At 36.2% G+C, this 21,303-nt stretch overlaps 1 protein-coding gene across 3 annotated transcripts in view; it reads right to left on the bottom strand.

Moving 5' to 3' along the window:
- Positions 1–3,498: 3,498 nt before the first annotated feature.
- Positions 3,499–21,303, bottom strand: part of LOC126725886 (nudix hydrolase 3) — a 56,588-nt gene continuing 38,783 nt past the window's right edge. For 2 of the 3 annotated variants that reach the window (XM_050430893.1, XM_050430894.1), the window contains 7 exons: positions 20,194–20,300; positions 19,855–20,023; positions 8,243–8,326; positions 7,524–7,618; positions 7,358–7,448; positions 7,103–7,249; positions 4,222–4,546 (listed from right to left, as the gene is read on the bottom strand). In XM_050430893.1, coding sequence (XP_050286850.1) covers positions 4,493–4,546; positions 7,103–7,249; positions 7,358–7,448; positions 7,524–7,618; positions 8,243–8,326; positions 19,855–20,023; positions 20,194–20,300 — 747 coding nt within the window. In that variant the 3' untranslated portion in view covers positions 4,222–4,492. Of the gene's footprint in view, positions 3,974–4,221; positions 4,547–7,102; positions 7,250–7,357; positions 7,449–7,523; positions 7,619–8,242; positions 8,327–19,854; positions 20,024–20,193; positions 20,301–21,303 lie in introns of those variants that run through there. The other variant, XR_007655628.1, reaches the window with a different exon arrangement.

The following is a 21,303-nucleotide window of genomic DNA, read 5'->3' as shown; positions in this document are numbered from 1 at the left end:
TACACTTAAAAACCTCTTTGCAGCCCTTTGAGCTGAAAATGATTTAATACTAAATGAGTTAGACTAGAAGAATACACAAAGACTCTCCAAGCTTAAGCTGCCCAATGTACTTGAGCCTTCTAAACTTTAGCTACCAATAGACATCTTAGAGTCTTGTCTTCAATTAGCTTTTAGGATCCCACAACTGAGTCTGATTGCTCCTTTAATCCTTACTGACTGAAAATGGTTATGCTCCAATGCTTTCCAACTCTAATCACTCTTAACACTCAAGTAAAGTGAAGTTTGCATTTGGGTTTGGGTAAATCACCTCTTAAAGGTATGGCATTGGTGCGAGGAAAGAATGTAGAGAAACTAAGGTGTTTGACTCTCACAATGAAATGCGCAATTTTTACTTTCAATGTACCCCTTGATGTCTCTAAGTCAAAATTTGTGGGAATGAGATGTATATATAGCAAGAATGAGAGAGGTACTACAGGTGATTTAAATAACTAAATTTCCTACAATATTGAGCCACTCGCGGATGAACTGCGAGACAAATGTCTCACAAGTCATATCAAAAGTTGCTCTCTCAACTAAAATTTGAACTCTTATGTGTTAGTCCCATGCCCCACTCGCGGGTTGCTTGGAGCCTTAGAATATGTTGAAATGTGAGCTTTGAATTTTGATTTCTTGCTTTATTTACTTCTTTCTATGCCTCTCTATCCCTTGTAGCCGTAGGTGAACTAGGGTTTTGCCCTAATCTGCCATTAATTTATTTTGTAAACATAATTCCTTATTTTCTTTGTTTTTTTCAGTAACCCATTTGTTCAATTGCGTGCCCTCCTTAACCCCCCTTTGATAATATTTTATGCATAAACCATTAAACATTTCTTTAAATAAATTTTGAAACATTGAAATTATATTTTTAGTTTAATGTTGACAATTAATGCTAAGGTCAGCCTTGCTATTAACCATTTAAAATTCAGAATTGATCCTCTAAGTTTTATTTTTTATCATTTAAGTCTTCTAAGTTTCAGTTTTGTTATTTCAGTTATCTAAATTTTAATTTTTATTAATTTAGCCTCCATTTGGATACCAATGAAAAATGAAAATTATTTTACTATTCAACTTATTTTTGCTACTATTCATGGGCTCCACTATACTATTTTAGCTAACTTTTACCTTTATCTATAGTACTTTCAGCAAAAAATTTTCAATTTCAGCAAAATAAACAGTATTCCAACAGACTCTCAGTATTCCGTTAGGCTTCAGTTAAGTGGTGCCGTTAAATAAAGCCAAAACGACACCATTTGGCTCTACCTCTATTATTATTATTATTTTTTTAATTTCGTAATTAAAATTTAAAACAAAATAAAAAATGTTATTAAAAAAAAAGAAACAAACAATTATGCCCAAACTTGATGAATCTGTATGCCCAAATTGAGAAAATTGGGGGAAAAAGGGAGGGGAAGAGAGGAGAGTTGGGGATCAGTAGGGGAGAGACCGAGATTGATAATCGGCTCACGAATATCATGAGTTTGATCAACGGCAACGATTTGTTGAAGAGCGAGGAGGACAGCTTCGCTTTGGCGGAGAAGGTGATTTTACGGTGGGATCCGAGTTTGGAAGGTTCGAGGAGGTCGTTGAATTGGGAGGACTCGGGTGATGAGGCCGATGAGTATTTGTCGACGATTGATGAGATTTTGAATCTGATGGACGAGCTATCGGTGAGGTTTGATTCCGAGATTGTGAATCAGGCTTATTCGACAATTCAACATGCGATGTCTCGGCTTGAGGGTGAGTTCTCTATCTTGATTTTTCTCCCACGGTCCGATCTTGCAGTCTTTTTTTTTTTTTTTTTTTTTTTTTAAAATTGATTTACAAATAGTTTCGTTAGTTAGCACGTTTTCAAAACTATATAGGAAACTAACATCTCAAGCATAATAAATTTGATTTTGGAATGCTAAACTCAAGTCCATCAGACTCGTTTTCTGTCAAATTGAAATCGAGCCTTACAAACTCGATTTCAGTACACACTCAACAAAACCAAAAACAACGAAGAACATCGAAGAAACAGCGAAATCAACAAACTCACAACGAAATCAACAAACCCAAGCACTTGATCAATGCCGTGATTGCGGCTTAGATGTTGACTCGGAACCCAGAAGTCAAGCTACCGTCAAATTCTTCTTCTTCACTTAGTCAAATTCTTCTAGGTATTTTTTTTTTTATAAATTTTTTTGATTATGGGGTTCCTCTTCTTCGGTCAGATCCTCCATCTTCTTCGTCAGATTCTTCCTCTTTTTCTTCTTTCTTCTTCTTCTTCTTCTTCTTCTTCTTCACTTCTTCTTCACTTAGTCAAATTTTTCTTTTTGCAATATTGAACTAAAGCTCTATAGGCTCGATTTTGAGGTCCTTGAAAACTTGAAATTGACTTCATTATACTCAATTTAGCACACCAAAATCGAGTCTTACACACTTGAAATGTTAGTTTCACAAATAGTTTAGAAATAATGCTAACTAACGAAATTGCTCGGGAATTGGTGTTAATTTGTAATTTTTTCCCACTCTTTCCCCCTTTCTTTCTCCCCACAATTCTTAGTTAATCGGGTGGATCTAGGGTATCGGTTAGTTTTGATTTTTTAGGGGTAGAATTGTTTTCTTTTATTTTTTAATAACATTTTTTTTAATGGTTTTAATAATCGTTTTTGAATTTTTTTTTAATTACAAAATAAATAATAAATAAAAAAAACCCCAAATGGTGTAGCTTTGGCTTACTTAACTGCACCACTTAACTGAAACCTAACGAAATACTAAATTGACAAAAATTGAAACTTAGAGAACTGAAATGACAAAACTAAAACTTTGAGGACTAAAATGACAATGTGAAACTTAGAGGGTCAATTTTGGATTTTAGCCTATTTTTTATTTTACTTTTATCTATCACTTTCGGATGATTATTTGGTTGAATGGCCTTGCTATCATTTGGGAAAAAACAAATAAAACCTTGCTTAATTTGAAAAACAAATAAATCATTGCTTAATTTGTGATGCAAACGTAGCTAGCCCTTGGCAAGGCCACTCATTAATCATCAATTTTTCATAACAACTTGAGATTTCAATTTTTTATAAGTCCCTCTTCCATAAGAAGCTATTGTGGCTCCTGACATCACGGAAAAGACAAAGCAAGGAATAGCTTCAATGAAAAAGGGGAATCAAAGTAAAGGTTAATTTGGAAATCAAATTTGGAAATCAAATTTGGAAATTAGTATTCAACTTTCCTTCAACATGTATCACTTTATTTAAGGTAAATTAAAACTTATTTAAAAAAAAACAAAAGTAGAAATTAGAAAAACTTAATTTAGAAACACAGTAATTTTTTGAATGAAGTGCCTGTTGAATTAGAGCTCAATGCTAAATAAAATTTAAAATATAGAAATCAACTTAAATGCAAGACAAAACCCTAAACCCTAAACCCATCAAAGAAAGACCCAAAATGTGAAAATGAGATACACCTAAGTAATAAATAGATTCTTGCTTCTTTTTTCTAATCATTATTCCAATAGGAGAAATATAGAGGGTACAAAAAGTAGAAACGACATTCTCATGCAAATGAAACGAGTCTGGTGGTATCAAAACAACCTGTACAACCCTTAAACCCCATAGTTTTTGGAAGAGACTCGGATTTAAAAAAACCCATAAATCCCACAAAAAAAGCTTATTTTGCTTTGTTTCCCAGCAACCGAACAGAGCTTATTAAAAAAAGATTCAACAAAAAAAAAAATGAGAGAGAAAACTTATTGAGTGGCTGTACCAGCGATGCTAGGTAGTGGAGTTGGAGTCGACAGAGAACACATGGGATTGTTTTTGAAATACAGAGCGGAAAATGAGAGAGAAAGTAGCCCTTTTTTTTTACGCTCCCAATTTGACATGGATTGATGATGTGGATTTCATGAGAAGCGTACTATCAAGTAGGACAGGGAAACTACACACACCTGGAAAATGGTTAGAAGTTCAACAAATTTTGGACACCCTCATTAGCAAAAAGAAAAAGAAAAAAGAAAAAAGAAAAACTGTATCTAGTCCCTATTTGCTCCATTATAAAGTCCTGATTAACCTTACTGCAACAGCTCATAAGGCAAATTCACACATAGTTGTATCAGATCTATAGAGTATGTTGCAACCTACAGGCTAGCCAGCTAGCTAGATGTTAAAATCCTCTTTAATGATAATTTCAAACAAATTGAGCTGAAAAAGGACCAGATTAGTTATATTGTATTTTGCAAATTAAGAACATTTAAGCTATCTGATGAATAATTGTCATTATATATTATTCTAAATCTTATGAGTCCTAACACAAGAGAGAGAGGAAGAGGTGATGAATAATTGTCATCATACGTTATTCTAAATCTCATGTGTATTAACGAGAGAGAGAGAGAGAGAGAGAAGTCCAGTTGATTCTCAGACTGCTCTTTGAAAGATGGAAAGGATGACAGTTGAAAAGTCCAGTGCCTTCACTCCAATATTTTGTTGGCAATAGGAAATATGGGAGCTATATCCACAGGAACCTAAGATACAAGAAAAAATTACAGTAAGTCCTGGATACAATAAAAAGATATTACATGCTATATTTATGACATTTCAGCAAATGAGAATACTGGTGAAGGAAAATAACTTCAAAATTTCTCTTATACCGCCTAAAATAAAAATGATAAAAAAAAAACCTCACAATTACAGTAATAATTATTAGAATAAAACTGCACTACCAAAATGTTTTTTTGTCCATTAATATCCAGATCTCAAGATAGGTCACTAGGTATACATCCTTCTTATGTCCTTGTCGTAGCAGTATCTCTATCAAAGAAAACATACTCAATTATACAATGAATGTATAGCTAACTTTGCTGTTGAAATCTTTAGATTGACATTCTATAGATCTATAACGGAATCCTGCCCCTTCCTTGGGATGGGGAAATATACAGTTGGGACCATTTGTATAAACAAGTACTTCTGTTTCATTCACCCCACACATATAATATATAAGTTCTGTACACATTTTTGACAATATTTTTTAGCACCAACATTTTCATTAAAAATTTGTGCAAACTTTTTTTTCTGATAAGTAAAAAGGTGAGTAAAAATTTGTGCAAACTAATTGCAAAAGAAAACTATTCTTATACCTTATACCAAAGATGATTTTAGTAATGATTTCTTTCGCTAAAATATTTATGATCTCCCTCGTTCTGTCTAAGTTTACATTACCCTTCCTCAAACCATGTGACGGATATCTGTCTCTTAGCCCATACATTTTGATACAGGAAGTGCAAAAATTTATTTATATTAGATTAGTTTTATTTATTTTTGGAAATCAATTGTATTAAAAATGTGGCCAATTGTATCTTTATTTTAGATCTTAGTGGCTAATTAGATTATTAATATTTTTAGACAATTGTCTAGAGTCGAGGTGATTTTGTAATTCAATAACTGGTATTTCCCAAGTCGTTTAGAAGGTTTCCTTACACAATTAGAATTAAAATTTCCTATGTCAGTTAAAATTAGGTTCAATCCTAATAGTCAATCTAAGCATATAATATTGTACTCCAATGGAGATTGAATATTTTTGATGATGAATTAAATTTCTTTTACAACTCTTCCAATAGTCCAGCACCGACACCTAGAGGTTATCTTTTACCTGGTACTGATTGCAAAAAAGCCGAAGTGCTGACTCCTGGGTTACTATCTCTTAATTTTGTGTTCTTTATTTTTCATGTTGCATTTTGGTTATGTCTTGACATTCACAACAAATTGTCCCAAAAGTTTGTACTATTAGAAATGAGTACTTCCATCACATTCAGGCTCAAATATTCCTACAATACCTAGGGCGTACCTAGATGTAACTTTCTACTGAAGATTATTTGCTCATTTACTGGAAATTGCTTAAATTATAGTTGTATCTAGAAAAAAAAAATGAGACTTTGAGAAACTCTACATAAGTAAATAAACTAAAAAGCTAAATAAAAACGTTGGTGTCAAACAAACACGTACACTCACACGGCCATCATCACAAACACAAACACAAGCAGCCACCTGAAAACACCACATCAAAAAGCCAAAAAGCCCAAGCACACTCACATGGTCACCAACACAAACACAACTGCCACATCAAATCCACCATGACTACCAAAATCACCGAATCTGCCATCTCCAAAGCCCTACAAACCTCACTGAAAACTCCCTCTCCCTCTCCTCTCTCTCAGATTCAATAAACCTGGACCTGAACTTCCTTTTCTCACTCAGACTATCACCACTGCAACCCAAAAAATCACACAACCAGTACCCAAACCACCACAAGCTGCCAATTGACACCCAAGCAAAAAATTGGGTTGTTGCTGTATGAGAAGTTGCTCCTCGGCCAAGACACACCCCTCAATTTATCCAGAAAAGAGCCAAGTTGTTGCCCCTTTTTAAACCAATAAACACTGCCTAAACTTGAAAAAAGAATGTGAGGGAGAGAAAGAAGAGAACAACAGAAAGGAGGTGAGCAGCTGAGAGAAAAAGAAAGAGTGGATGGCTAGAGGAGAAAAAAAAGTGGGTTGGGGGTGGGAGGGTGGAAGAAGAGAGGAAGTAAAGGAGAATAGCCAGATAGGTGGAGGGACTTAATTGTAATGTTTGTTTATTAAGCCCAAAACGATTGCAGTTTTAAGTTATTTGGCACAATTTTATTACATTATAATGCTTTCTAAAACAAAGTCATTTTTTCACCCATGTATAAACATGTTGTCAAAAGGAAAAATGTACAGAAGGGGATTTTTGCACTGATTGATAAACTGAGGTTTTAAATAAAACTTTTTAAACTTCAGGGTCAGATTTGAAATCATCCTTAAAAGTATAGGGTTTAAAAGGTGATTTCTCCTAAGAATAAAAAGGGAGATTCTTAGACTAAAATCACAAAGCAAGATGAGCTTTATCTTTGAGGCAATGAAAATTTTCAACATCTTATATACCATTTGAACTTTCAAAAGGAAAACAAATATGGTCAATTATTGATAAAAAGCTGTATTAGGAGTCAGATGAACCAACAAAAACTCCTACATGTAAAATGAACAGATTGTTATGGCTCATACCTGAATTTTCTCTAATTTCTGCAAAGCAATCTTTAATGGTTGTGTCATTTTACCATATTTCTGAAGAAGTAGATTTGCAGCTTCTTTGTCACCTTTTGCCTGTATAGTGAGGATCTCCCTACTCAGGCTTTCAACAGCACCTTCGACCTTTCAAAAGTAGAACAAACTTTATGGCTAAGCAATAAGAAAAGAAGAGAAACATATGGCTAAGAAATAAGAACAGAAGAGAAACTTTGAAGAGGAAGTATCATATACCCTAGAAAAGTCAACAGAAAATGTTTCATCAGGATGCAGGATGAAGGCTCCTTTGTCATACAACCAGTTAAATTGCAGTGCTTGTCCTTTCCTGAAGACAAGAAAAGTGCATAAGGTGCCTGGTGACAACACTAAACAGGGATCATAGAATGAATAGCTAGCTTACCCATGAGCTTCCTGTAAGCCAAAACGTACTGAGCGGAAGCATCCAGCAAGGAAGGAAATATACATGGACTTCAACAAACTCTTGGAAAGTAAATCCTGGACTCATAAGAGTTATGCAAGGACATCAGCCAAAGCTTCCCACAATCAATATAAAGCTTCTGAGATTAATTGCTACAGAAGACAATATATTTATTCTTTGGTAAGAACTTTCACACACCACATGAGATTTGATTCATTTGAACATGATCTAACCAAACACTTCCTTTATAAGGGGTGGAAGTACCATTAGCCCAAATGCTATTGGCAAAAAGACATGTTATTATATCATTATTTTTTCTCTTAGTCCATTGGAGGCCCGTTACCTATGCTCTACAGGCATTTGTAGCCCTGTCCCTCCTCTTAAAGCACCCATTCCCAAGTATAGGTGGAATTCGATTAGTAGCCTCTTGTACTATTATAAGAGATTTAACCAACTAAGCTAACCATAGTAACCTATATTATTTAATATTTTGTGATTAAATTACAAGATTTATCATCCTTCAATGCAAAAGAAATCATACTTAAAAAGTTAATGCGACAGAACATTAACTGTAAGTGTAAGCAACACCTAAATCAATGATATACATAATCATTAAGCAAATCCTGTTGATATATGCACTTTAAGCAGTAATTGCATTGACTAAAACATGCTCAAAGCATCCCATAAAACCAGTGAATGACCTGGCAGATTAAAAACCGTAGTGCCCAAAGGCCAACTATATCAGCTTTTGCTTCTTCCAAAGCAGAGTGGAGTTCCTGCAGTTCCTGTATCAAATGGTAAAATATAAATCAAGGAAAACAGAGCTGCTTATTTAATAAAAATTAAAACTAATAGGGAAAAAAAAGGATGAAAACAGAAAAGAAATTAAATCAAAGCTCTTCTTCTTCATTTTCTTATTCTTAAATAAGTATATTAGATCAGAAGAAAATAGATCAAACAAAAGAATTTTATTTTCTAAAAACAAAAAGAAAAAGTGGGTAGGCGGGGGGAAAATGTCAGTAAAGTACATTTATCACTATCAAAGTTCTACTGTTTTAATTAGGTCCGAGTGTTGTTAACTGCAATAATGCTAAACCTTATGTCACTGCAGTTGATTTTGACCCTTCTTCAGTGTATGTCAGCCTTGATGGTACTTATACAAAAAAACGTCAGCCTTGATGGACAAAAATTGGTATGTGACTGGCATCTGACTACTTCATACAAAATTTAGATAATTTGTCTAATTTAAGGTCAAGTTTACAAATGTATGTAATCAGTCTATGACATGAGAGGGAAAGAAAAAGCAAGATACCAAATGACTTTGGAACTCAAATATCATATTGTCCACTTTATTAACGCTTTCTTTCATCTCCAATCTCACCCCCCCGCACCCCCCCAAACCCGGGAGGTAGAAATAATGGCTAGAAGGCAATGGTTGTGAATAGGCGATTGAGTTAATTGTGTTGGAATGAAATTGATGGGAGTGCTTGTCAGATGGTTCTGGATTTAATGGAGAAGTTCAAGGGATGCTTTTATGGACTTGACTTGAACAGGATCGCACCGGTGACAATGGTCATTTGTCTTGATTTATAGTGGTGGGTTTGGGTGGTAAATTTGGCCATAATCTTTGGTGATGAAGATGGATATGGAATTAGTTCAATATAAAAGAATGTCTTATTTTTCACATATGCATGTGTGAGACAAGCATGCAATTTCAAGATTGAAGTGAAATTTGGCTCTGTTGTCCAAAATTTATATAACTTGTTCAGACAATGCCTAGAAAAGTCATGTGTTAAAGCTGATGGAATCGTAGAGGATTCACTTTTGACCCAACCATGATAAAGTTGCAAAACATTTGAGCATAAAGACCAAATACAAACAATGTGGCAAACAATTTTAAAATGGGGGACAAATTATAGTTAGCATAAATCACAACACTCCTAATAGACAATTGAACACCAAAAGATAAAACAATGAAAAATTTTTACTTAGACATATCACATATAGTGACAATCATTCATCCATTTTGTAAACTTCTCACCTACATTTCACATAAAGTGAGAACATACAAGAAGAATCCTACAAGACCTAGCACATGGATGTCAAAGAACTAGTACACGATTTGGAATTGGACATTGTTAGAATAATGGTTAAGTGCTTAGATTTAAGCTTTCTTAATAGTTTAAACTTTTGGGACAATTAGTACTTTATCATGGTATCAGAGTAGGTAGTTTGGAGTTTGAACCCTATCTCCGCACTATCTTCTATTTAAACAGTTAAAAATCTCATGTGTTGAGCCTCACTTTTTAATGGGATCCTGATCCCACACGTGAGGAGAAGTGTTAGAAAAATTATTAAAAGATTTACCAGTTCCTAATAGTTTAAGTTTTTGGAATAACTGGTAATTTATAAAATAAATTCAATTGGTTTCAATCTAAATGTAACAAAATATGCAAAAAAAGAAAAAGAAAAAGAAAAAAGGGTTTGATGAGCTCTTTGATAGATAGTCAAAATGGGATGAGGAAATTGAATACTATTTCTAGCTGCAAATACACATTCTAATGAAAGTGGACATTTTTGTCAAGAATTTTTTCTAACAAAATGAAAATTGAGTTTCAATCAAGAAAAATTCCATAAGCTGAAACTTGTTTCCTTTCAAGTTCCATCATTAAATATGAGATGATGAAGAAGCAGCTCAACCTTAAAACCTATTAGGCTGTTTGGTTCAAGAAATCCCAAATTCATATTAAATCAAATCATATTCTAGATATGAGCAATCTAAATTATTAGAAGAAAACCCTTGGGCTGGCTTAGCAGATAAGTTCAAATTCTATCTTGTTAATTGGAACTCTGTTTGTTATCCCATTTCTAGGTTTGGGGATTAGGAGCTTGATGATTTTTAATCAATCACTGTTGGGGAAACGGCTATGGCGTTTTGGGGTGGGTACAGATAACTTATGGCATAAAGTGATCACAACTAAGAGTATTAGCTTTGGGTGTATTAAAACATCCAAAATGCTATTTTAGCACACCAAACAGCAAAAAACCTGCTACAACCGGTGTGCTAAACCTAAAAAAATTTGGCATTCTACTACAACAGTCTGCTACTAGTAGCTGTAGCTCAAATGCTAAATAAATTTTTTATCACTCTCTACTCTTGCCTCTGTTTATCTGAATCTCACTCTCTCATCCCTCTCCTTTCTCAAGCCAAACACCAAAAAACTTGCTACAAAAGGTTTGCTAAACCTAAAAAAATTTGGCATTGTACTACAATAGTCTGCTACTAGCAATTGTAGCTCAAATGCTAAATACTAAATATATTTTTTATCACTCTCTACTCTCGCCTCTGTCTGACTTCACTCTGATGCAGTTCATTTTTAAAGCTAGCTGTAACTAGCTTATGTTGTATAATAAGTAGTTTCCATTTACTTTTAATAGCTTTTATCACTTGTAACAGAAAATTAGTTAGCTGATAGGTTGTTAGTGATAAGTACAATAGCCTATTAGTTAGTTAGGCTTTGGCCAATCACATGGCAGCCACATGGTGGGTTCTTGTAACTTAGCAGTTTGCTTATGTAACTATAAATAAGCAAGCTGTCCTCATTGTAACTAGTTGAATTTGAATCCAAGAAATCTACCTATGAGGTATTATTCCAAGAATGTGTTTCTTGAAGAGCTAGTTCATTCTTTCTTTTCTCTAAGCAACTTAGCTATCTAAAGCATATTTCGTTTTCATCATTTTTCCTCCATCACACTCTTATCCCTCTCCTCTCTCAAACCAACCCTCAATCTTAACCTCTTATTGCCATCGCCACTGCCACCATTGAAACTCACCCTTTCTCTAGATTGTGGTCTCTCTAGATCGGAACTCACCCTCTCTCTAGATCATGGTTTGGTTTGATTCGTTCCTTGGGTTCAAGCGCCATCGTTCCTCATTCTGGGTTGTGAGTTTGCTAGGTCACAATGGAGTTTGATCTGGGTTATGGTAGTTTTCAGTTGATCTGTAGTTTGATTTGGCAGGTCACGGTTGATCTAGATTTTGGTTGTAGTGCTTTTTTTTTCCCTTCTTGTTGGTGGTGAGCTTTTTAAGGTTATTTTAATGGGTTGGTATCTTAAAATAAGAGATGAGATGTAGGGAGTATTGTTAAATGGTGTGTTATAGTAGCGAAATTATCTCTTTGGTGTGCTAATTCACTATCTTTTTTAGCACTCTGGATGCAGATATTCTAAGTATGTAATTTTGTAGGGTGGTTGGTGTATAGCTCCCGCAGGAAGGACATATGGAATTAACCTTTGGAAGTATAGTAAGGGTTGGGCAAAGTTTGCAAAGTTTGCAAATTTTGTGAAAAATGAGGGTACGGATAATAAGGGTAAAATTCAGTTTTGGCATGGACATTGGTGGGGTGATTAGCTTTTCAGGGATCGTTATCCGGACTTTTCCTAATTGCTAGAGACAGAGGCAAAGGTGGCTAATTATTTGACTGCATTAGTTGACTTCCTTGGCACCTAGTATTTATTTGAGCTATGCATGATTGGAAATTGGAATTCTGGGATTTTTGTTTTTGGATTACGCCAGTCTCTGGAGAATAGGATGACCTGGAAGGCAAGATTTTAACAACATATAATATACTGAAGTGGGGTATTGTTATCCTTGACTGGTGCAGTATGTTTAATTCTAATAGGGAGACAATTGACCATTTATTTATCCATTTTCAGGTAGCTAGATCGCTATGCGGTTTCTGTGGTGTCTTCTTTGTATAATTGGGTGATGCCTAGGCGAGTGTCAAATTTTATGTCGAGTTGGGTTGGTGATGTAGGACAACCACACTATTTCAATGGGATAATTAATCAACAACAAAACAAAGGATAAAGCCTAGGAGTCAGCACCTAAGGATTGCTTGGAATCAGAACCAAGCAAAACTGGAGTCGACACTAGTGTAAAAGAAACATACATTTATTATAATTCTCAAAGCAGTCTTACAATAATTAAAAAAAGTGCTTAAATAGCAAATAACAAGATGCATAAAAAAAACCCTAATTATTAAATGCTCGAGCTTGTTTAATCTTCAAGCCCAATCAGGCTCCATCCATAAGGCCACAGATTAGGCCGTCTTCTTTTTGCTCTTCCTCCCATACATGCGTATAATTGGGGGCTTGTACCTTGTATTCGCACCAACTCCCCCCGGGTGAGAAGAACCCGACCCTATCGAGTGGAAATCTGAAGAGCTTTTATAGTACTCAAGCAAGTCAGAATCTAGTTGATGTAGCTCATCTTGAGTAATCCATGTGCAATCAAAATTTGGTCGCCCTCGCCAACGAACTAGGAAATGGTGAACTCCTCCATCCCTAGTAGAAACAATCTGTTCATCTAAAATAGCATCAATAGATTCTTTATGTGCATAGGGCAGATTTAAGGGTAAAGGGGTAGGGATAGGGTCATCAATAGGATCAAGCAAAGGCTCATGAAAAAGGGTATCAGGAATAACTGTGGGGCTTTTATAAGCAACTAGATCCTCTATATTAAAGGAGGAGCTAATACCATAATCACGAGGAAGGTCAATGACATATGCATTTGGGCCTATTCATTTCAATACCTTGAATGGTTCGGCACTACGAGCTTGCAATTTCTTAACGTTTCCAGAGTGTAACCATTCAGGTCGAATCCGAATCATGACATAATCTCCTACTTGAAACTCTGCATGACGTCGATGATTGTCAACATGAATTTTATATTAAGAAGTACTTACTTGAATTTTATTGAAAATCTCATTATGCAAATCATGAATAGGTCGTGCAAATGTCTCAACAGATTCAGAAATTCTAACATGTGGAGACATGGGCAAAAGATCTAAGGACTTCCTAGGTGTATACCCATGCACAAACTCAAAAGAACTAGCGCTTATAGACCTATTGACAGAGCTATTATTTGCAAGTTGGGCTGTAGGAAGAATTGAATCCTAATTCCGATTGGCTTCACCCACTAGACACCGAAGGAAGTTGCCTAGACTGCAATTAACCACCTCAGTTTGACCATTAGTTCAAGGATGAAACACAGTGGAAAATTTCAATTTGGTGCCTACTAAATGCCACAAAGTTTTCCAAAAATAACTCATGAAGCAAACATCCCTATTAGATACTATGGTTTTGGGAAGACCATAAAGTTTGACAATCTTATCAAAGTAGAGCTTTGCAATCTTAGAAGCATTAAAGATCTTAGAACATGGTAGGAAATGAGCCATCTTAGAGAAGCGATCAACAACTACTAGAATAGAATCATGCTTCCTAAAGGTGGGGGGCAATCCTAACACAGAGTCCATACTCACATCCTTCCACGGGCGATCTGGCACAAGTAGGGTGTATACAAGCCAGTGTTTTGCTTGCGATGTTTGGCTAGTTGACATATACGACATTGACCAACTATCTTGGCAACACCCCTCTTAAGACCAGGCCAATAGAATTGACGTTCTACTTCCTCAATTGTTTTGTCTCAGTCAAAATGACCTGCAAGGCCTCCTGCATGTGTCTCCCAAACTAGAAAATCTCTCACTGAAGACCAAGGGATACATAACTTGTTGGCTTTGAACAAGTAACCATCTTGAAGAGTATCATCATTCGGGATTGGCTGTGAGGCATTACTTAGGCTAGTGTAGAGCTCTCCAAAATCTGGGCATGACTTATAATCATCCTTGAGTCGTTCAAACCTAATAACCTTAACACTCGATAGCAAAGATACCCTTCGACTTAGCGCATCAGCAACCTTATTCTCAACTCCCGCCCTATGTTTCACCACAAAGGAGTAGCGCTGCAGAAATTCAACCCAACTATCATGCCTAAAATTTAGCTTCTTCTAGGAATGGAGATAGCGCAAGGCTTCATGATCAAAATAGATAACAAATTTTGGAGACAACAGGTAATGGCACCAACGCAAAGAGCTCGAATAATGGCATAAAATTCTTTGTCATATGTGGAGTACTTTTGCTTAGTATCATTCAATTCTCACTAAAATAAGCAATTGGGTGGTGCTCTTGACTAAGTACTCCACCTATGCCAAGACCTGAGGCATCACATTCTACTTCAAAAGGCTTGGTAAAATCAGGGAGACGCATGATAGGTGCCTCAGTCATCTTTTGTTTTACTTCATTGAAAGCCTTAGCAGCAGCTTTTGTCCAATTAAACTCCCCTTGTTTCACGCAGTCAGTGATGGGAGACATAATGGTATTAAGCCCTTTGATGAATGGGTGATAAAAGGAAGCAAGCCCATGAATGCTTCGAATTTCATGGATATTTTTGGGCTCGGGCCAATCCACAATTGCTCGAACCTTTTGGGGGTCGGCAGAAACTCCCTTTAAGGATACTATGAAACCTAGGAAAATGACTTTATTGGTAAAGAAAGAGCACTTCTTGAAATTGTCATATAAACTCTCTTTCTTAAGGGTAGTACAAACTTGAGTTAGGTGGTTAAGTGTTGCTCCCTAGATTTGCTATAGATGAGGATGTCATCAAAGTACATAACTAAGAATTTTCCTATAAAAGGCGTGAGCACTTGAGTCATCACTCTCATAAATGTATTGGGAGCATTGGACAATCCAAAAGGCATAACCATCCACTCATATAAACCATTTTTCGTCTTGAAGGCAGTTTTCCACTCATCGCCAGGACGAACCCTAATTTGATGATATTCATTTTTCAAGTCTATCTTTGAGAAGATTGTTGCTCCAGCCATCATATCCAACATGTCATCCAACCGAGGGATAGGGAAACGATATTTCACAGTGATCTTATTGATGGCACGACTATCAACACACATCCTCCAAGTTCCATCTTTCTTTGGAGTCAAGAGTGCAAGGACTACACAAGGACTCATACTTTCACAAACAAATCCCTTTCTAATTAGTTCATCTACTTGCCTTTGCAACTCAGCATGCTCTGTAGGGTTCATCCTATAGTGAGGCAAGTTTGGTAGGGTTGCTCCAGGCACAAATCTATGGCGTGTTGTCTGTCACGCATGGGTGGTAAATGATCGGGGAGTTCCTTAGGGAACTCACCTTTAAATTCCCGGAACATTGACTTCACTTCTTCAAGTTGCTCCTCTTGGGCCTCCCCATGAAGTTCCTTGGCAACTAAGGCAAACACAACTGATTCTTGAATCGCTACCCTTTCAAATGCCTTTGAGCTTATGATGTTCAAACCTTTTACCTTTGCTACTTCTTTCTTCTTGCTCATGTTGATTGCCTTGGATTTCAAAGGATTGAGCACAATTTTCTTACCTTCAAACACGAATGAACAAGAATTGGATCGCCCATGAAGGGTGACCTCCAAATCATAAAGCCAAGGTCTACCTAAGATAATATGCCCTACATCCATGGGAATTACGTCACACCACATTTCAGCCTTGTAGGTGAGGAATTGAAGTGGGACAACACATCTTTCTTTTATGGCTATGGAGGAGGTATCTACCCAAGACACTTTATATGGATTAGGGTGTGTGATCAATTTCAAGCCTAGGCGGGAAACAATGTTAGAGGACACCGCATGAATACAACTCCCACTATCTATAATAACCTTGCAAGTTTTGTCCCCACACTTGGTGTAAGTTTGGAAGATGGCATCCTTCACCAATCATCAATGTCTCTCTGTTCTACCAATGCACATCTTACCACATTCACTCTGGGGACACCAAAGATGTCCTTGAAATCATCAACTTGGGGAGAGATGGCTCTAATGCACGCAAGGTAGCTAGGATCATCTTCCCATTCTGCTTCAACATCTTGGATTTCTTCAACATTTGGGTCATACACAAGCTCCTCAATATCTTCTACCTTTTCATCATCCTCTTGAATGACAAGGGTTCTAAAGGGACATTTAGCTGCAATACGTCCAACCCCATTGCATTTGAAACATTGGAGGCGAGAACCTAATCTTGAAGGCTCATTGACCACACCTTTTCCCTTGTCCTCTTTTCCTATTGGGGTGCTATTAGGGTTGACCTTAGGAGGGGGTAAGGCAAGTCTAGATTTGCTACCAAAAGGTTGAGGGTTGGTAGGGATACTCCGAAGCTCAAAATGTCGCCAAAAGATAGATTTGGATGCTAATTCACAATTCCTAGCAAGGTCATATGCTTGGTCTAAGGTAGTGGCTCCTCGAGTGATAATCTCGCCTAGTAGGTTAGCATTTAAACCTTTCTTGAACCTATTGAGTGTGACAACTTGTTCCTCGACTATTCGAATTTGCCTCTTGAACTCCTTGAATTTCTCTATATATTCAACCACAGGAGTAATGCCTTGCTTTAGGCGATCTCATTCCTCAAGAAGGGAGCTCCTATAAGTTGGAGGAAAATAATCCCTCGAGAGTGCATCCTTCATCTCAAGCCAATCAGTAATAGGGGGTTCACCTCGTCGCCTAAGGGTATCCTCAAGGTCCTTCTAGAAAATGTCGGCTCTTCCAATTAACTTCATCCTGGCATACCACCTCACTTTCTTATCCTCAGCCCACTGGTAATAGTAAAAGAATTTCTCCATCTAACGTACCTAATCAGTGAAAACCCATGGGTCTAGGCAACCATCAAAGGTGGGTGCTTCTATCTTTTCCTTGGACATCTTATCATCATAATCCTTGGGGCCATTGTGATTATAGTGATTATGTTCAAAGTTTGGAGCCCTATTAAAGTAACCATGATGATTTTGTCAAAGCATGTTATCTCCTTCATGGTTAATAGTCTCTTTTTGAGATGCTTCAACTCACTCTACCCTTTCCAGTAAAGCATGGACTGTTTTTGCTAGGCTTTCTATGGTTTGCTCTAAGGAAGCCTTAGGCTCAGAAGTGGATTGATGTTCAACGTTTGACATGATGCAACCACTACGTAGATGCATGCACCACTATATTTATGAATGCAGTTGAGATTCCCAAAAATTCGAGTAACCAATTCTCAATATACAATCAAGGTCAAGCAAAGTGCATGCAGAGACTAAATCAATGAATCAAAGGAATAAATTGCAGTCAAGTAGTGGCAGTGTTCACAATATTGAGAGATAGCCCAAATGAATTGAAACTTCCACAAAATAAAAAGCTCAACAGTTAATAAAGAGAATCAGATTCTTCAAAGGCCACCTTTTTTTTTTTTTGGCTTTGGCTTTGGCTAATCAAAGGAAACAGATAACTTTTTTTTTATTTTTTTTATTTTTTTTATTTTATTTTTATAATGGGTATTGAAAGAAATAGATGGCCAACATAAAAATTAGCTAACAAAGCAAAGGTAAATTAAATAAGCCAATGGTGGGGTATGCACGTTAAGAAACTAGTGATGTATTTGAAAATGACAAATTGAGTCTACCAAAGAAACAAAGAAAGAAAGCCTGATCCTTGTAACAGAAGCCCACTTGGATGACATGCACTTGGGCTTGGGCTAGTCTGTCATGGGTCTGGGCTCTTCTACTGCTTGGTCAAATTTATTATTTTTTATTTTATGCGAAATATAAAATACACTACTCAAATACAGTATTAAAGAGACTTAAAATGAAAAACTCTCTGCAATGGACTTTGACTGGCACTAGGGGTCGACGATTGGTGGCGGCACGAAAATGGGGAAGACAGCAGCGGCATGAAACATGGAAGAATGGTGGCTGTTTGTCTCAGGTCTTGGTATCGGCAGTGGTTCGATGACCTCAGCAACGGCGGTCAAGGTTGATGATGGGTCTCGGTGGCTAGTGGGCTGATGGGTCTTGCGTGGGTGACTTTTTTTTTTTTTTTTTTGGTTTGTGGGTCCAGTAGTCAAAGGCGAGCACCGATGATGGTCACTAGCTTGGAAGGGGTTGCTGGCTTCTTCAAGTGGTTGTCTACGGTTGTGTTGCTTGGATCGGAAACCTGGCTCTGATACCAAAACTGTTGTAGGACAACCACACTATTTCAATGGGATAATTAATCAACAACAAAACAAAGGATAAATCCTAGGAATCAACACCTAAGGGTTGCTTGGAATCAGCACCAAGCAAAACTGGAGTCAGCACTAGTGTAAAAGAAACCCATGTTTATTATAATTCTCAAAGTTGTCTTACAATAATCAGAAAAAGTGCTTAAATAGCAACAACAAGATGCATAAAAAAACCCTAATTATTAAATGCTCGGGCTTGCTTAATCTTCAAGCCCAAAAACTAGTAGGCTCCATCCATAAGGCCATTGGTTGGGCCGTCTTCTTTTTGCTTTTTCTCCCATACATGTGTATGATTGGGGGCTTGTGTCCGCACCAGTTGGTCTACATGCTAAAAAGGATAGGGGTAGGTTGTTTGTCTAGAGTGTGATTTCTTTTTGTTTGATGTGGACTGTTTGGAGAGAAAGGAATTCGCTCATCTTTGAAGATAAAGAACTTTGGTGGATCAGCTTAAGTTGCAGTTAGTGTGCACTTTATTTGCTTGGAATCAGGCTTTCTCGTATTTCCCTGCTGTAGTTATGAATTGTTATCCTTCTAGATAGCATGTCTCTTTGTTAACTTGTTTCTCTTATTTTTTTATTGTTCGGAGTGTTCTGTAGTATACTCTACCTTTGTACTTGGACCCCATTTTTTTCCCATTTAATAAAATACTTCTTTACTGATCAAGAAATTATTGTAAGAAACCATAATAAAGTTGGGTGACTCCTCATCATTTTTTCCCTTAATCCTCATCTTTTATTGTTTTGGTCCCCTGCTGTATACTTCCTGTATACTTGGGTGACTCCTTCTTAAGACTATGAATAAAATTTCCTTAAATTATCAAAAAAAAAAAAAAATTGTAAGAAACCATAATAAAGTTTTTGATCTTTTTCTTTTCCAGATGACTGCAACATTCAATTATCTTGTGATAAATACTTAAAAATAAATAAATAAAACTCCAAATTTTACATGTAAGCTTCTACCAAGTGACCAAATTGGCTGGCTTCACCCTGCAAACATAGGAATGCAGCCAACATAGTTTTTGACATATACATTAAGTTGATAACTCATCTAATAATTAACAAAGTTTTATTTTCAGGAACTTTTTACTGCTTGACATTAATTGCAGTTTCTGGGGTTAAGTAATAGATTGAACTATATAAGTAATCAAATCTTGATTTATGCTTATGCAACTACCAATGAAAACAACTATGACAAGTAAATTTTTTATTGGCATAGAACATTATATGAATGGAAACTTAGTTTGTACAGAAGTTCTATTGTACTATAGGAGAGGATATACTATCTAAACAAGTTCCAAGACTGGAATGAACTAGGTGCAAAGCCAAAGTAAAAAAGGTGAAACCAAACAAAAGAAAGAAAAAAAAAAAAAAAAAAAATTCATCTAACCAGTCTGACTGTAGACTTTTGACCATTTGGAAGTGTTATGGTATGGGGCCCGATCCCATGGCAGCACTCATGGCAAATTGTGTGAGTGAAGAATGATTCAAAATCTACAAGTTCTTGTTGTTCCTTTGTAATACAAACATCAGATATTGGCTGAAGAATATGTTTGAACCTGAGGATAGTAATGCCACAATTTAAAAAAAAAAAAATCCCAGTTATTTTTTTAAAATTTAAATTTCAAAAAAGGAAGCAATAATGGAGATCAATTCATCAAAATAAGATTACACATAAGACCGTAAATAAGCATGATGATCGTAGAATATTCAAGGAAAAGGATTGTACTTAGCCTCCGAAACATTCTTAAGGATGACCATTGATGTTCCTCGATCATTTACTATGCGCTCATCATTTGGTAAATTGAAAGCAACAGTTTGAGGACCCTTTACATCCTGAGGCAGAATTTAATCTTATCGACATTTAGCACATTTAATGATACACTTACATCATAACTATCTAAGTGAAAAAAGAATAAAAATAAACATGAAACAAACTATAGTTGGAACTAAAGAAAATGAAGTTAGGAATAGCAATAAACATAAAGGAAATTAAAGTAGTCCCAGTTGTAAATTTATTCCATAAAATCATTTTAACCATGACTGAGTGAAGATGTTTAAAATCTAGCTAAGAAGTTAAAAGCCCTCAAGAAAGGCTTGAAAGAATAGATCAATCAGAATTTGTATATGAGGAATGAGTAAATACTGAATGAGATACTACATTGCCTGTGAAGTCTGAAGACCAACTTGTTAATGTCTTTACCAAGGCCTTATGTAGGAGTCGCTTAGAGACCATATGTTCCAAGCTGGGATTATATTATATGCACGTACATAAATATATTTATGTTTTTGACCAGTAACAATAAACAACAAATTTTTGGAAAAATCTCACATAGCCGGAGAAGAATTTCCACTAGCAAATCCTTCACTAGGAAATCAAAATATATTGAAGTCGCCCCTAATACACCAAGGAAGTTGCCTCTACTTTTCTAGACTGGTATTTAGTAGATTGAAATAAAATACTTCTTAAAGAATTCTCAAATTTCTAGTGGATTCAGGCTTATTTTTTCTTGATCTGTCAAGGCTTTGTTAAGCCACGAACAATATCTAGCCTATTGTGTTTTTGTTCTATGTTAAGCGGTATCAAAGCTTTTCATCGATTTGGTATGGAAAACAACCAGGGTGAGCATAACAACCGTGTTGAAGGAGAGAAAGGGCTACATGCCCTTTGGGATGCACTCTAGGCTCAGCAACAGAGTATCCAAGAGATTCATGCTATGCTGGTGACTATGGGGCATAACGGCAATAGGAACCATGAAGGCAACATATACAATGGTCTTGGGTTCAATGCTCGTGGTCCAGTTGGTGATCGGCGGGGTCCTGTCAATCACTGAATGCC

The sequence above is a fragment of the Quercus robur genome, chromosome 5, assembly GCF_932294415.1.
Source record: "Quercus robur chromosome 5, dhQueRobu3.1, whole genome shotgun sequence".
NCBI classification, from domain to species: domain Eukaryota; kingdom Viridiplantae; phylum Streptophyta; class Magnoliopsida; order Fagales; family Fagaceae; genus Quercus; species Quercus robur.
Note: the sequence above shows the minus strand (reverse complement) of the source record. Positions and strands in the feature narration are given on the sequence as shown.